Source organism: Palaemon carinicauda, chromosome 19 (genome assembly GCF_036898095.1).
Source record: "Palaemon carinicauda isolate YSFRI2023 chromosome 19, ASM3689809v2, whole genome shotgun sequence".
In the NCBI taxonomy this organism is placed as follows: Eukaryota; Metazoa; Arthropoda; class Malacostraca; order Decapoda; family Palaemonidae; genus Palaemon; species Palaemon carinicauda.
Window position 1 is genome coordinate 33,289,471 of NC_090743.1, and position 17,500 is coordinate 33,306,970.

The 17,500-nt window shown below is 33.8% G+C and overlaps 3 protein-coding genes across 3 annotated transcripts; all 3 read left to right on the forward strand.

Moving 5' to 3' along the window:
- Positions 1–1,381: 1,381 nt before the first annotated feature.
- Positions 1,382–1,858, forward strand: LOC137658947 (rhoptry surface protein CERLI2-like). Its single transcript, XM_068394059.1, has one exon. The coding sequence runs from the start codon at positions 1,382–1,384 to the stop codon at positions 1,856–1,858; it is 477 nt and encodes a 158-aa protein (XP_068250160.1).
- Positions 1,859–2,972: 1,114 nt separating this feature from the next.
- On the forward strand, positions 2,973–3,680 carry LOC137658948 (dynein heavy chain-like protein 2). The gene is made up of 2 exons (XM_068394060.1): positions 2,973–3,271; positions 3,392–3,680. Exons 1-2 carry the CDS (start codon positions 2,973–2,975, stop codon positions 3,678–3,680), a joined length of 588 nt encoding a protein of 195 aa, XP_068250161.1.
- Positions 3,681–3,871: 191 nt separating this feature from the next.
- LOC137658950 (uncharacterized) lies at positions 3,872–4,953 on the forward strand. The gene is made up of 3 exons (XM_068394061.1): positions 3,872–4,230; positions 4,323–4,622; positions 4,716–4,953. Exons 1-3 carry the CDS (start codon positions 3,872–3,874, stop codon positions 4,951–4,953), a joined length of 897 nt encoding a protein of 298 aa, XP_068250162.1.
- The last annotated feature ends 12,547 nt before the right edge of the window (positions 4,954–17,500 follow it).

A 17,500-nucleotide genomic window follows, 5' to 3' on the forward strand; every position in this document is an offset into this window, starting at 1 on the left:
CAAAGAGAGAGAGAGAGAGAGAGAGAGAGAGAGAGAGAGAGAGAGAGAGAGAGAGAGAGAGAGAGAGAGAGAGAGAGAGAATATATACCTTTTCCTTTCCTTACTTTTTTCCTTGAGCAAGCAACTCAGGACGGTCAAATTACATTGGATCCCTCGGCAAAAGTCTAAGACAAAGCCTTGGATTCACCACCACGTGTGCTTTCTCTAAATGAATGGAAAAAAAGGGAGTTCATTCATGAGAAAATTCTTTTCTACTCATTCGAGTAATTACGTTCATGTCAAAACATAAGTACGAAATCAAACCTGAATTCCCGATTCCCCTTTTCAAGGTAAGATACATTCTAGATATAGTGTATAATTTTCAGGCTTTTTAACACAGTAAAATTTGAAATTATAAAAATACTGAAATACCAAAAATGTTTAAAGTGATCCGATTGGCTTTGGCAAAGCATTGGATAAGGATTTCTTTTTTTTTTTTTTATTTACGGAGAATCACGAAGGTAAAAAAAAAAGAATTGATAAGTGAAAATTGTTGGATGAAAACAAGGGAATTTACTCATCTAAATCATGATCATTTGTCATCTGTTAAGAATAAAAGATGTTAAAAAAAATTCAACTGAATTACTGTAAAGCATTTAATAGGGATGATTTTTTTTTAATTTACGGAGAATAGCAAAAGTAAAGAAAAAAAATTGATAACTGAAAAAATGATGCAATGAAAATAAGTGAATTTACTTGTAATAATATCTTAATAATCTGTCATCTGTTAAGAAACACGTGTCTAGAAAAATTAAACAGAATGATTGTAATTACAATTATCTGAATTAAAATTATTTCAATGCACGCATCAAAAATTGTTTACACAGTAATCACTTTTACTCGATAGTTCTCTAACGTTATCTACTTTTATCTCTGTGGTTGAGTTGCCAAGTCAATGGAACATCAGTTTCTTGGGCGGAGGTTCGATTCCCCGCCGACCAGAATCTATTATCTTTGAGTTGATTCCACCTTGGGTCTCTAATCCCTAGGTATAGAGAGAATCTAGATATTAGGAGGAGTATATATTATATTTCTCCTAATATCCAAATCAAATTGGCCTCTTACCAATATTACTATAATTTTATTTGTTACTATTACGAAACATGACCTAATTTAAGTATCTTAAACACCGTTTATCTTCAAATTCAAAATATAAAAACAGATAAATAATGTCCAATTCTAAAAGTAATTAATATTGAACTGATATAGGAAATAACAGGATAGTCCCTTTTGATAAAAAAAAAAATGACATGATGGCCCCTTTGGAAATAGAAAATAACAGGATGGTCCTTTTGGATATAGAAAATTACAGGATAATCCCTTTGGCTATAAAAATGACAGGATGGTCCCTTTGGATATAGAAAATTACCGGATGGTCCCTTTGGATATAAGAAATGACAGGATGGTCCATTTGGATATAAAAAATGACAGGATGGTCTCTTTGGATATAGAAAATTACAGGATGGTCCCTTTTGATATAGAAAATAACAGGATCGTCCCTTTGGAAATAAAAAATGACAGGATGGTTCCTTTGGATATAGAAAATTACAGGATTGTCCCTTTTGATATAGAAAATTACCGGATGGTCCCATTGGATATAGAAAATTACAGGATGGCCCCTTTGGATATAAAAAGTGACAGGATGGTCCATTTGAACATAGAAAATTACAGGATGGTCCCTTTGCATATAAATAATGACAGGATGGTCCCTTTGGATATAGAAAATGACAGGATGGTCCCTTTGGATATAGAAAATGACAGGATGGTCCCTTCAGATATAAAAAATGACAGGATGGTCCCTCCGGATATAAAAAAATGACAGGATGGTCTCTTTGGAAATAAAAAATTACAGGATGGCCCCTTTGGATATAAAAAGTGACAGGATGGTCCATTTGAACATAGAAAATTACAGGATGGTCCCTTTGCATATAAATAATGACAGGATGGTCCCTTTGGATATAGAAAATGACAGGATGGTCCCTTTGGATATAGAAAATGACAGGATGGTCCCTTCAGATATAAAAAATGACAGGATGGTCCCTCCGGATATAAAAAATGACAGGATGGTCTCTTTGGAAATAAAAAATGACAGGATGGTCCCTTCGGATATAGAAAATGACAGGTTGATCCCTTGGGATATAGAAAATGACAGGTTGGTCCCTTTGGATATAGAAAATAACTGGATGGTCCCTTGGGATATAGAAAATGACAGGTTGATCCCTTGGGATATAGAAAATGACAGGTTGGTCCCTTTGGATATAGAAAATGACAGGATGGTCCCCTTGGATATAAAAAAATGACAGGACGGTCCCTTTGGGTATAGAAAATGACAGGATGGTCCCTTTGGGTATAGAAAATGACAGGATGGTCCTTTTGGATATAGAAAATGAGAGGATGGTCCCTTTGGATATAGAAAATAACAGGATGGTGCCATTAGATATAAAAATGACAGGATGGTCCCTTTGGGTATAGAAAATGACAGGGTGGTCCCTTTGGATATAGAAAATACCAGGATGGTCCCTTTGGATATAAAAAAAGACAGGATGGTCCCTTTGGATATAGAAAATAACAGGATGGTCCCTTTGGATATAAAAAAAGACAGGATGGTCCCTTCGGATATAAAAAAATTACAGGATGATCCCTTTGGATATAGAAAATGAAAGGATGGTCCCTTTTGATAGACAAAATGACAGGATGGTCCCTTTGAACATAGAAAATAAAAGGATGGTCCCTTTGGATATAGAAAATAACGGGATGGTCCCTTTGGATATAGAAAATACAGGATGGTCCCTTTGGATATAGAAAATGAGAGGTTGGTCCCTTTCAATAGACAAAATGACAACATGGTCCCTTTGGATATAGAAAATGATAGGATGGTCCATTTGGATATAGAAAATTACAGGATGGTCACTTTGGATATAGAAAATTAGAGGATGGTCCCTTTGGATATAGAAAATGAGAGGTTGGTCCCTTACGATAGACAAAATAACAGGATGGTCCCTTTGGATATAGAAAATTACAGAATGGTCCCTTTGGATATAGGAAATAACAGGATGGTCCCTTTGGATATAGAAAATGACAGGATGGTCCCTTTGGATATGGAAAATAACAGGATGGTCCCTTTGGATATAGAAAATGACTGGATGGTCCCTTTGGATATAAAAAATAACAGGATGGTCCCTTTGGATATAGAAAATGACAGGATGGTCCCTTTGGTTATAGAAAATAACAGGTTGGTCCCTTAGGATATAAAAAATGACAGGATGGTCCCTTTGAATATAAAAAATTACAGGATGGTCCCTTTGGATATAGAAAATGACAGGATAGTCCCTTTGGATATAAAAAATTACAGGATGGTTCCTTTGGATATAGAAAATGACAGGATGGTCCATTTGGATATTGAAATTTACAGTATGGTCCCTTTGGATATAAAAAATGACAGGATGGTCCATTTCGATACAGAAAATGACAGGGTGGTCCCTTTGGATATAGAAAATTACAGGATGGTCCCTTTGGCTAAAAAAAATGACAGGATGGTCCCTTTGGATATAAAAAATAACAGGATGGTCCCTTTGGATATAGAAAATAACGGGATGGTCCCTTTGGATATAGAAAATACAGGATGGTCCCTTTCGATATAGAAAATGAGATGTTGGTCCCTTTCAATAGACAAAATGACAAGATGGTCCCTTTGGATATAGAAAATGATAGGATGGTCCATTTGGATATAGAAAATTACAGGATGGTGACTTTGGATATAGAAAATTAGAGGATGGTCCCTTTGGATATAGAAAATGAGAGGTTGGTCCCTTACGAGTGACAAAATAACAGGATGGTCCCTTTGGATATAGAAAATTACAGGATGGTCCCTTTGGATATAGGAAATAACAGGATGGTCCCTTTGGATATAGAAAATGACAGGATGGTCCCTTTGGATATAGGAAATAACAGGATGGTCCCTTTGGATATAGAAAATGACAGGATGGTCCCTTTGGATATAGAAAATAACAGGATGGTCCCTTTGGATATAAAAAATAACAGGATGGTCCCTTTGGATATAGAAAATGACAGGATGGTCCCTTTGGATATAGGAAATAACAGGATGGTCCCTTTGGATATAAAAAATAACAGGATGGTCCCTTTGGATATAGAAAAGGACAGGATGGTCCCTTTGGTTATAGAAAATAAAAGGTTGGTCCCTTTGGATATAAAAAAAATGACAGGATGGTCCCTTAGGATATAAGAAATGACAGGATGGTCCCTTTGGATATAAAAAATTACAGGATGGTCCCTTTGGATATAGAAAATGACAGGATGGTCCCTTTGGATATAGAAAATAACAGGATGGTCCCTTTGGATATAAAAAATAACAGGATGGTCCCTTTGGATATAGAAAATTACAGGATGGTCCCTTTGGATATAGAAAATAACAGGATGGTCCCTTTGGATATAGAAAATGACAGGATGGTCCCTTTGGATATAGAAAATAACAGGATGGTCCCTTTGGATATAAAAAATAACAGGATGGTCCCTTTGGATATAGAAAAGGACAGGATGGTCCCTTTGGTTATAGAAAATAAAAGGTTGGTCCCTTTGGATATAAAAAAAAATGACAGGATGGTCCCTTAGGATATAAGAAATGACAGGATGGTCCCTTTGGATATAAAAAATTACAGGATGGTCCCTTTGGATATAGAAAATGACAGGATAGTCCCTTTGGATATAAAAAATGACAGGATGGTTCCTTTGGATATAGAAAATGACAGGATGGTCAATTTGGATATTGAAATTTACAGGATGGTCCCTTTGGATATAAAAAATGACAGGATGGTCCATTTCGATATAGAAAATGACAGGGTGGTCCCTTTGGATGTAGAAAATTACAGGATGGTCCCTTCAGATATAAAAAAATGACAGGATGGTCCCTTTGGATATAAAAAATAACAGGATGGTCCCTTTGGATATAGAAAATTACAGGAAGGTCCCTTCGGATATGAAAAATGACAGGATTGTCCCTTTTGATATAGAAAATGACAGGTTGGTACCTTTGGATATAGAAAATGACCGGATGGTCCCTTTGGATATAGAAAATAACAGGATGGTCCCTTTGGATATAGAAAATAACAGGGCGGTCCCTTTCTATATAGAAAATTAGAGGATGGTCCCTTTGGATATAGAAAATTACAGGATGGTCCCTTTGGATATAGAAAATAACAGGATGGTCCCTTTGGATATAGAAAATAACAGGATGGTTCCTTTGGATATAGAAAATAACAGGATGGTCCTTTTGGATATAGAAAATCACAGGATGGTCCCTTTGGATATAGAAAATAACAGGATGGTCCCTTTGGATATAGAAAATTACAGGATGGTTCCTTTGGATATAGAAAAGTACAGGATGGTCCCTTTGAATATAGAAAATGACAGGATGGTCCCTTTGGATACAGAAAATTACAGGAAGGTCCTTTTTGATGTAGAAAATGACAGGATGGTCCCTTTGGATATAGAAAATAACAGGATGGTCCCTTTGGATATAGAAATGACAGGATGGTCCCTTTGGATATAAAAAAAATGACATGATGGTACATTTCGATATAGAAAATTACAGGATGGTCCCTTTGGATATAGAAAATAACTGGATGGTCCCTTTGGATATAGAAAAAGACAGGATGGTCCCTTTGGATATAGAAAATAAGAAGATGGTCCTGTTGGATATAGAAAATGACAGGATGGTCCCTTTGTATATAGAAATTGACAGGATGGTCCCTTTGAATATAGAAAATGACAGGATGGTCCCTTTGAATATAGAAAATGACAGGATGGTCCCTTTGAATATAGAAAATGACAGGATGGTCCCTTTGAATATAGAAAATGACAGGATGATGCCTTTGGATATATAAAATGACAGGATGGTCCCTTTGGATATAGAAAATGACAGGATGTCCCTTTGGGGTTGTTTTACCATTTGATAGGTTTGATTTTTTTCGTATCAATTGATTAAAGGGATATTATTATTATCATCATTATTATTATTATTATTATTATTAGCTAAGCTACAACACTAGTTAGAAAAGCAGGATGCTATATCCCCAAGGGCTCCAACAGGGAAAAAAGCCCAGTAAGGAGAGGAACTAAGGAAATAAATAAACTATATGAAAAGCAATAAAACTAAAAGGAAAAAAGCTAGTTATGCCTACCTCGTCTCTTGCCTTCTTTTATTTCATTCACTCTCCTTCTCGTGGGCTGTCCCACCATCCATATCCTCTCGCTCTATTTTCCATTTTATAGTATATCATTTTTTCTTTCTATCTTTTGCCCTCCTCTTTCCTTTCTCCTTAAACTTCTTGGAGGTCTCTCTCTCTCTCTCTCTCTCTCTCTCTCTCTCTCTCTCTCTCTCTCTCTCTCTCTCTCTTCATTAAATACCATTTATATTTTCTAACTTTCACTTTCTTATCTCTCTTAACTTCCTAGAAGGCCTCTCTCTCTCTCTCTCTCTCTCTCTCTCTCTCTCTCTCTCTCTCTCTCTCTCTCTCTCCTCTCTCTCTCTCTCCTTTTCCCTGGAGGCAAAATCCTGAAAAAGAAATCCTTCAGACAAACGTTCATATGCACTCCTCAAAGGAAGGGTACAATTCTTCTTTTTCCTTACTTTCAGTCTATCCTCTTTATAAGGTAAGGGCAGATTGCACAGCATTTCTGAACACGAAACTCAGAATAAAAATTTCGAAACGTCATCCTAATGCTTTGAATAAAAGATGACTTGGTTGCCAAGAATAGATGATACTTTGAACTTCAAGTTGCTTTGAAAAGGTTTTCTATGTCAAAAATGCATTTGGGGTCTTTTTTCATATCAAAGATTTCTCATCTAGTTCTCTCTCTCTCTCTCTCTCTCTCTCTCTCTCTCTCTCTCTCTCTCTCTCTCTCTCTCTCTCTCTCTCTCTCTCTCTCTCTCACCATTAAATAACATTTACATCTTTATATTTTCTAACTTTCACTTTCCTTTCTCTCTCAACTTCCTGGAGCTCTCTCTCTCTCTTTCTCTCTCTCTCTCTCTCTCTCTCTCTCTCTCTCTCTCTCTCTCTCTCTTTCTCTCTCAACAACAAAAACTTAGGCATTTATGTCCTCATACAATTCTAAATAATTTGGCAATTTTCTGCACTGGAATTAATACACAACAGGTGATTAAAATTGAGATTGTGAACTGGAATTAAAACACATAAGGTGTTTGAAATTGTAATTGTAAACTGGAATTAAAACACAAAAGGTGATTAAAATTGAGATTGCGAACTGGAATTAAAACACAAAAGGTGATTTAAATGTGACATTAGTTTCTAAGCACACATTCATGCACAGCTGAAGATGCTCAATGAAGAAGTATTGAATTAAAAGCCCAAGATAGAGACGACTGGTGAAATCTAACCGAGGCCATTTGCGTCAATAGGTGTAGATGATGATGAAGGTGACAGCTGAAGATTCCTTGCTGTAGTAAATCTCCGGTAACAACAGGTTGTTCTCGACGAATTATATGAATTCTTTCATGAATTTAACGGATATGACAAATGATGTTCTCACACAAAGGTTTTAAAGGCAGCTCACGAATGACAAGGGCAAAGGACACTTACATTGCCCTGTCGAGCAGGACAATGCCCTACAGACTGACCATATACACATATGATCAGCACCCAAGGCCCCTCTCCACCCACGCTAGGACCAAAGAGAGACAAGCAATGACTGCTGATAACTCAGAAGATAGACCCATGAGCTCCCACAAAGTCCCCATCCTTAGCTCACAGGGATGGTGAGGTTGCAGCGACCAAAGAAACTAACGAGTTTGAGCGGGACTCGAACCCCAGTCTAGCAATCACCAGTCAGGGACGTTTCCACATATTCGAGCTACTTTCATCGCGTATTTGTATCTTCCTTCATCAGCTTTTGTAAAGGCTCCGTAACAAGTCTTAAAATCTTCGGTGCTTAGTAAAAGTTTTATAATGAAGGGATGGAAAGTATTTTTCTCGGTCTAAGCAATTAAGAACAAAGAAAATATATATTTCTATAAGGTAGATTTTGGCCTTCATAAAGATGCTACGACTTTTTTGTTCTCTAGAATGTTTCCTTAAAGAGGTAGTGATATAAGTTCTAACATTTCTGTTATCCAGAATGTTTTCTTAACAAGTCATTAGAAGCCAAAATAACCTCTTAGATGTTCTTTTTCGAATACGAAGTAAAGAAGTCAGACGTCGTTATGAATGTTTTATTGTGACCACTTGTGATGATGATAATGATATCAATTTTAAATTTGGAACAGAATTCAAGAGACTGATACTAGTGATATGATATGGTAAATCCGGTCCGAGAGAGAGAGAGAGAGAGAGAGAGAGAGAGAGAGAGAGAGGAGAGAGAGAGAGAGAGAGAGAGAGAGAGAGAGAGAGAGTATTACAAGGAGTTGCAAGGATTTTGGATCTGTCAAAGACTTTTCAGTCCAACCGCGGAGACTCCACTTGGTCTTTGGTAACGCGATTTACTTTAAGCATTTAGAGTTCTTATGATCTTGTCTAACTTATTCTTCGAACTTGTTTACCGCGTTACTGTTTACTACATATGCTGGAAGTCTATTCCAAGTATTTGCTATTTTGTATATAAAGAAATTGCCACATTGAGTTGTGTTGTATCTTTTCAATTCCAGGTTGTATTCGTTACCTCTGGACTGATTTGTGCTAAGCGTGAGAAGATTGTTGAATCCTCTATTAACTGTCCCCTTAGTCGTCGAATTTGTAGATCAAATAAATTCCAACGTTCCATCCTTCGTCTATATCTAAATTGCCTTAGTGTTGGAACTAGTTTGGTGGCCCTAACTTGAACTGCTTCCAGTCTATCTATATCCTGAATACTTGGAGCCCAGAATTGGACCCCGTATTCTAGATGGGGTCTTATTAGTGATGTGGACAGCTGTAGTAGTGTCTTTGGTTCTGTATTTGTCTTATTATGTAACCTATTAATTTTTGTGCTTTCTTTTCAGTTCTTATGCTCTGTTTGGTGAACTTCAAATCCTTGCTGATAATAATACCGAGATCTTCCTCCTGGTCCATTCTTTCTATTCCATTACCTAGCAGTGAGTAATCTGATTGTGGGTTACTATAAGCTATATGCATAACTTTGCCTTTTCCACAGTTGAAAGGCATTTGACATTTTCAGACCATTCGCTCAACTCAATTAGATCCTCTCTAAGTGCTTCTACGTCTTCTGAGTTCGCAGTATTTAAGCCTAGTTTAGTATCGTCGGCAAATTTGGCTATTTTACTAAATCTATGTCGTTAATGTAGATCAGAAGTAGCAAAGGGTCAAAGACGGATCCTTGAGGTACTCCGCTTGTAACAGGTGCCCAATCTGCAGCTAAGAGAGAGAGAGAGAGAGAGAGAGAGAGAGAGAGAGAGAGAGAGAGAGAGAGAGAGAGAGAGAGAGAGAGAGAGAGAGAGAGACGAATTAAAAGCCTCAAAATTGGGAAAAAGCCGAGAATAAGAATTGTAAGAAAACTACCCATAAAATAAGGCTCTTCTATGGAAAATTTATATCCAGAAAAAAAACTTAATTTAGTGATATCAAGAATTTAACCATTGTCTAGACTCTAGAATTCGACCATATCCATTTTCGCCGCAATTTCAAATTTATCTTCCTTAATGGAACGACTCCATTACATGTAATTTACGACTCAAGACCTTTGACTTTAATGCTTCTGGCAAGAAGAGTTTTTTGTAATAAATATTAGGAATTCTGTATAACATTTTTGTAGGACGTGTGAGTATGCAAGCTGGGCTTAAGACAGACAGAGAGAGAGAGAGAGAGAGAGAGAGAGAGAGAGAGAGAGAGAGAGAGATCTGATAAGATATTCCATCTCAGTGTTAAGATTATCTCCTGGAGGGTTTGGCATAAAAAATATTTATATATGACAGCTTACAACCGCTAACACTTTTTATCTCTTCTCCTTTCTTGCCACCTCTAATAGAAACCCACGACAGTTAAGTGGCAATCTGTAGTTAATCTCGTCGCATGCTTTTCATGTCTTTTAGCTTGTCAATTTTACATTGCTATTTATATTGTCTTTTCTTTATTATTAATTTTTCAGTAATTGTCTGCTCTTCCTGCTGGCTTGTGTTATTATTATTATTATTATTATTATTATTATTATTATTATTATTATTATTATTATTATTATTATTATTATTATTCATTTTTTTTATCATCATCATCATCATCATCATCATCATTATAATTATTATTATTATTATTATTGTTATCATTATTATTATTATTATTAATAGCTATACGCCTAAGCACATGGGCTCCAGCAGGAAAAATAGCCTAGTGAGGAAAGGAAATAAATAAACTACAACAGAAGTTATCAACAATTCATATATTAACTATAAAAACTGCAAAATAATAATAATGATAATAATAATAATAATAATGATAATAATAATGATAATAATAATAATAAATAATAAAAACAATAATAACAATAATAATAATAAAGAAACCTGTCTACATCATTGTCCTCACCTATGAGAGAGAGAGAGAGAGAGAGAGAGAGAGAGAGAGAGAGAGAGAGAGAGAGAAATCTAAAAATTTACCCTCGCCTTATCCTTATCTTTTATTCTATTTCCATCTTTACAACCCGTGAAATAAAATAGAATTAAAAGAAAAGAGATGTGATTATGGAAGAAAAAATGGGAAACTCCAGGATCAGGAGAGAAGAATATGTAAAGCAAGGCGTTAAGGCGCTTTGTCGAAGGCCTGTTTTATTCATTGCCTACGAAGCCGATTCCTGCATTTCCATATTTAGATCTTCAAATACAATCTACCCTAGTCCTTTTTTATTGCAAGAGATTTAGACTTTTTACTTCTATGTAACTATTATTTGAATTCTATATTCCATTCACTTTTATTTCAAGTACAATATATCCTTGTTTTGTTTTTTTAAGAGATTAAGAATTTCCCTAATGTCTATTTGAATTCTATTTTTCATTTACTTTTATTTCAAGTACAATATATCCTTGTTTTGTTTTTTTAAGAGATTAAGAATTTTTCTATATGTCTATTATATGAATTCTATATTCCATTCACTTTTATTTCAAGTACAATATATCCTTGTTTTGTTTTTTTAAGAGATTAAGAATTTTTCTATATGTCTATTATTTGAATTCTATTTTTCATTCACTTTTATTTCAAGTACAATATATCCTTGTTTTGTTTTGTTAAGAGATTAAGAATTTTTCTATGTGTCTATTATATGAATTCTATATTCCATTCACTTTTTTTTCAAATACAATATATCCTTGTTTTGTTTTTTTAAGAGATTAAGAATTTTTCTATATGTCTATTATTTGAATTCTATTTTTCATTCACTTTTATTTCAAGTACAATATATCCTTGTTTTGTTTTGTTAAGAGATTAAGAATTTTTCTATGTGTCTATTATATGAATTCTATATTCCATTCACTTTTTTTTCAAATACAATATATCCTTGTTTTGTTTTTTAAGATATTAAGAATTTTTCTATATGTCTATTATTTGAATTCTATTTTTCATTCACTTTTATTTCAAGTACAATATATCCTTGTTTTGTTTTTTAAGATATTAAGAATTTTTCTATATGTCTATTATTTGAATTCTATTTTTCATTCACTTTTATTTCATATGCAATCTATCCTAGGTTTTTTTCTATTTTAAGAGATTAAGACTTTCAACTTATATGTAACTATTATTTGAATTCTGTTCCATTCACTTTTATTTCAAATACAATATATCCTTGTTTTTTTTCAAGAGATTAAGACTTTTTACCTTTATGTAACTATTATTTGAAGTCTATATTCCATTCACTTTTATTTCAAGTACAATATATCCTTGTTTTTTTTTCAAGAGATTAAAATTTTTTTTTCTCTATGTCTATTATTTTAATTCTACATTTCATTCACTTTTATTTCATATGCAATACATTCTCGTTTTTTAAAGAGATTAAGACTTTTTACCTCTATGTAACTATTATTTGAACTTTATATTCCATTCACTTTTATTTCAAATACAATTTAACCTTGTTTGTTTTTTCAAGAGATTAAGAGTTTCTCCTCTATATGTCTATTATTTTAATTCTATATTCCATACACTTTTATTTCTAATACAATATATCCTTGTTTTTTTATGAGATTAAGACTTTTCTCTATATGTCTATTATTTGAATTCTATATTCCCTTCACTTTTATTTCAAATACAATATATCTTTTTTTTTAAGATATTAAGACTTTTTAGCTTTATGTAACTATTATTCGAATTCTATATTCCATTCACTTTTATTTCATATACAATATATCCTTGTTTGTTTTTTTTCAAGAAATTAAGACTTATTTTTCTCTATATGTTTATTATTTTAATTCTATAATTCATTCACTTTTATTTCATATGCAATCTATCCTCTTTTTTTTCTAATTCAGGAGATTAAGCCTTTTTTTTCTTCTATGTAACTATTATTTGAATTCTATTTTTCATTCCCTTTTATTTCAAATTCAATCTACCATAGTTTTTCTTTCAATTCAAAAGATTCAGACTTTTTTCTCTATATGTCTATTATTTCAATTTAATTAAGAATTCATTTCTTAGCAAGAGTATGACTTTTTTCTATAAAAATATAATTTCGATTCTCGTTTTCATCAATCTAAAGTTTTAAGTGTTTAAGACTTTTTTTTTCTGTGTATGACAATTACTTCAATTTTATAAGACTTTTTTTTTTTGTCTCTATTCAAATATTTCAATTTCATTATTTATTCATTTTTATTTCGAGAGTTTGGGAATTTTTCTTTGTATTCAAATGTAATTTTGATTCTCAATTTTATTAATCTCCAGCTTGAGACTGAAATTTATAATTTGAACTTCTTTTCTAATTTCTCCACTGTAAAAACAGAGATTAACGGGAATTGTTAGAGCTTCTCCAATATTATCATTATCATTATCATTATTATTATTATTAGCTAAGGTACATCCCTAGTTGGAAAAGAAAAATGTTCTAAGCCCAAGGGCTCCAACAGGAAAAAATAGCCCATTGAGGAAAGGAAATAAGGAAATAAATAAGCGATATAAGAAGTAACGAACAATTAAAATAAAATATTCTAAAAACATTACCACCATTAAAACAAATATTTCATATATAAACTATCAAAAGGCTTTTGATTTTATGAAAACGAATATAAAATTCTTACCGTCCGCTTTTTCTCCCATTTATACGATGGAAAATTAATACGTTTGATTAGATACAGAAATATTCTAACGATATCAAATGGACAGAGTTTTACCAGCTATAATTTTTAAGGGAAATTAAAGACTTCATATACCACTCACGAAATAGGTAAATGAAAGTAGAATATCATCATCATCATTATTAAGCTACAACCTGAGTTGGAAAAACAGTAAGCTATAAACCACAGGGAAAATAGCCCAGTTGAGGAAAGGCAATATTATTATTATTATTATTATTATTATTATTATTATTACTTGTTAAGCTACAACCCTAGTTAGAAAAGCAAGATGCTATGAGCCCAAGGGGCTACAACATGGAAAATAGCCCAGTGAGGAAAGGAAACAAGGAAAAATTAAATCTTTTAAGAACAGTAACAACATTGAAATAAATATTTCCTATATAAACTATGAAAACTTTAACAAAACAATAGGAAGAGAAACAAGACAGAACAATATATATGAAGTAATGATTTAAAATATATAATAGCTTAAGATCAGTAACAACGTTAAAAGAGGTTTGTTATAGACAAAATACGAAGAGAAACATATCAGCCTGTTCAACATAAAAACATTCGCTGCAAGTTTGAACTTCTGAAGTTTCAGCGATTTCCAATCTATTCGTTTTTAAAGGTCGCTCATGAATGGCAGAGGCAAGGGACAGTGACATTGCCCTAGCAAGCAGGACAATGCCTTAGAGACTGACCATATATTATATGATCAGCGCCCAAGCTAGGACCAGGGAGGGCCAGGCGATGGCTGTTGATGACTCAACAGATAGACCTATAGGCTCCCCCAAACACACCAACCTTAGCTCACAAGGAGGGTAATGTTGCAGACTCTAACGGCACTAACGAGTCTGAGTGGGACTCGAACCCCCGTCTGGCAAACACCAGACAGAGACGCTACCAATTCGGACACAATTGTCTCCTCGTAACCAAATAGCACTGTTGTCAGCCCTCAAGTCTTATCGGAACTGGTCTGGCATAACGGTAAGATGCATAATTCAAAAAATTTCTTTACACGTTAAGAGAGTATGTCTATTTGCACAACAACAACTGCAGCCATTTCTAATCCACTGCAGGACAAAAGTCTCAAACATGTCCTTAGTCATGAATGGGGTTTAGCCATTTTCATCACCACGCTAGCCACTGCGCATTGATGATTGGCCTACTTGAAATTGTAGTTTAAAAGCAGTAAAAATTATGAAGGATGAAATAACATCATACTTTGGAAGTTGATTGAAATATCTTAGAAGAGACCTTTAAGCTATCGTAAGCAGCTCTTCTAGGAGGACGCTCCAAAATCAAACTATTATTCTCTAGTCTTGGGTAGTGCAATAACCTCTGTACAATGGCCTTCCACTGTCTTAGAGATTAGAGTTCTCTTGATTGGGGTTACACTCAGGCACACTATTTTTATTTCTCTTCCACTTGTTTTGTTAAAGTTTTTTATAGGTTACATAGGAAATATTTATTTTAACGTTGTTACTGTTCTTAAAATATTTCGTTTCTTCTTGTTTCCTTTCTTAGTTGGGCTATTTTCCCTATTGGAGCCCCTGGGGTTATACCATCCTGCCTTTCCAACTAGGGTTGTAGCTTACCAAGTAATAATAATAATAATAATAATAATAATAATAATAATAATAATAATAACAGCTGGTTAGGTTATCTGACAATTTTTAGAAAATGCAATGACAGGAACTTATGAACAAATATGTAAGGAAAATACTTACACACTGTGCAGAGAAATATTACATCAAAGAAAGAATGAAAAAAAAAAAAACACTCCTTCTAGCTATAAATATTGTTAGGCCTATAAATTCTTTTCCAGGTAATATGGTAATACTTTGCATATGTTAAGCCAAGGTACTGAAATGAAGACATCAGGCGTAATTATTTATAAAAAAAAAAAGGGGGGGGGACAAAACATACAAAGTATAAAAACCTCAAAGCTAATTAAACAAACACACTAAATTAGACTGAATAAGAGTCCACACGAAAACCTTCAAAAGTGATACCCAAAAAAAATGTAAACTGAAGTGAAATGACGTATCGAAAGTCAGCTGAGCGAAGGAGAAAAAGCAAAAGTGCTTAAAACATGCTTTGGATTGCAATGGCTTGCTAGTCTCATTACGAGCCACTGACGATTGTCCTATTATTATTATTATTATTATCATTATTACTTGCTAAGCTACAACCCTAGCTGGAAAAGCCAGATGCTATGAGCCCAGAGGCCATAACAGAGAAAATAGCCCAGTGAAGAAAAGAAACAAGGAAAAATAAAATATTCTAAGAACAGTAACATTAAAACAAATATTTCCTATACAAACTAAAAAACTAACAAAACAAGAGGAAGAGAAATTAGATAGAATAGTATGTCAGAATGTACCCTCAAACAAGAAAACTCTAACCCAAGACTGTGGAAGACCATGGTACAGAGGCTATAGCATTATCCAAGACTAGAGAACAATGGTTTGATTTTAGAGTGTCCTACAAGAGATGCTTACCATAGCTAAAAAGTCTCTCCTACCCTTACCAAGAGGAAAGTAGCCACTGATCAATTACAGTGCAGTAGTTAACCCCTTGGGTGAAGAAGAATTGTTTGGTAATCTCAGAGTTGTTAGGTGTATGAGGACAGAGGAGAATATGTAAAGAATAGGCCAGACTATTCGGTGTGTGTGTGTGTAGGAAAAAGGAAAATGAACCGTAACCAGAGAGAAGAATCGAATGTAGTAGTCTGACCAGTCAAAGGACCCCATAACTCTCCACTTATAGTATTTCAGGCTGGTAGCATCTCACAATCAAAATAGAACTATGAATTCTCAGAAAGAAAAACAAAAGCAAAAGAGAAACCAGATATTATTCTTTACAGCTATTGACGAAATATACAGGTACATTAGTTTCTTCAAATTATATTTTCTATAAACAGTCGCAAAGCTAAAAGCTGTAAGCACAAACACAGAGAAGAGCGAATAAACTAACAGAGGAAAAGTACAGGCAGAGGACAACCAGTTGTCACAAGCAAAGTGAGAAACAACAGCCCATAAATTCCAAAAAGGGGAAAGTGCAAGAAAGAAACCTTTAACAAATGACAAATGCAAAGCTACAACCGGAGAACCGTCAGCAAATCCACAAAGGGCAAAGTAAAGGGACATCCAACAATGTAGTCCGTAAACTTAACCGGGAGAAGTCAACTGAACTAAGCGAGCGAACTGTAATCTGAGATTTGCCCTTTGACATTAAAGACTGAATGTCATGACCTCCTGCTATAAACTCGTACAGGAAAATCACAGTAATTCCACTGAAATAGACGTAATCCCGCTATAGATCGTGATTTTCTATAGCTGGAGGAAAGAGGGATATTCCATAAGCTATAAGCCATCATCTAACACCATTTCGACAAATGTAACATCTTTGAAATGTATAGAATTCACGCAAACGCCAATAATGATGATAATATTAGAGATGGTGATGATGTTATGACAGTGAAGGCTTTAATGATACTGATGATGTTACTTTTATAGAGGTGTTGTCCAATATTTTCGTTGTTGGAGCCCCATAATAATAATAATAATAATAATAATAATAATAATAATAATAAAGAACCTGATAAGAGAGAATAGTAATAAAATTAATAACAGAACGGAAAAAAATGGTCTTATTTACTTTATTTCAAGTTTTTAACCCGAGACCAATCGCTTTGTCTACACTAGAGCCCAGACCATTTCTTAACGAAACCAGTACGACAATCCTGACAGACATTGACATTGCTACTGGACCATTTTTCTAATATTTTTATTGATTTTTTATACACACTGAATTAGAAATGAGTAAATGATTATCATTGTATTTGAACATATTGCAGAGTGAGAAAATATTCTAAGTAATGAATGGTTATGAATATCTCAAGGAAAAAAATACTTTTCAATAAAAGTTTTAGTTTTGAATTATTATGAATTTATCAACAAATTATTTTTACTTTTTGACAAAAGTTTGAAAGTTTTGAATTATTATGAATTTATCAACAAATTATCTTACTTTTCAATAAAAGTTTGAAAGTTCTGAATGATTATGAATCTATCAACAGTATTTCTACTTTTCAAGTTTTAAATGCATTTATATAAAGAAAGAAAAAAAAATTCCCAATGTTTGGCTAGCGCCCAACTGTCTGGAGGGGCCCAAAAC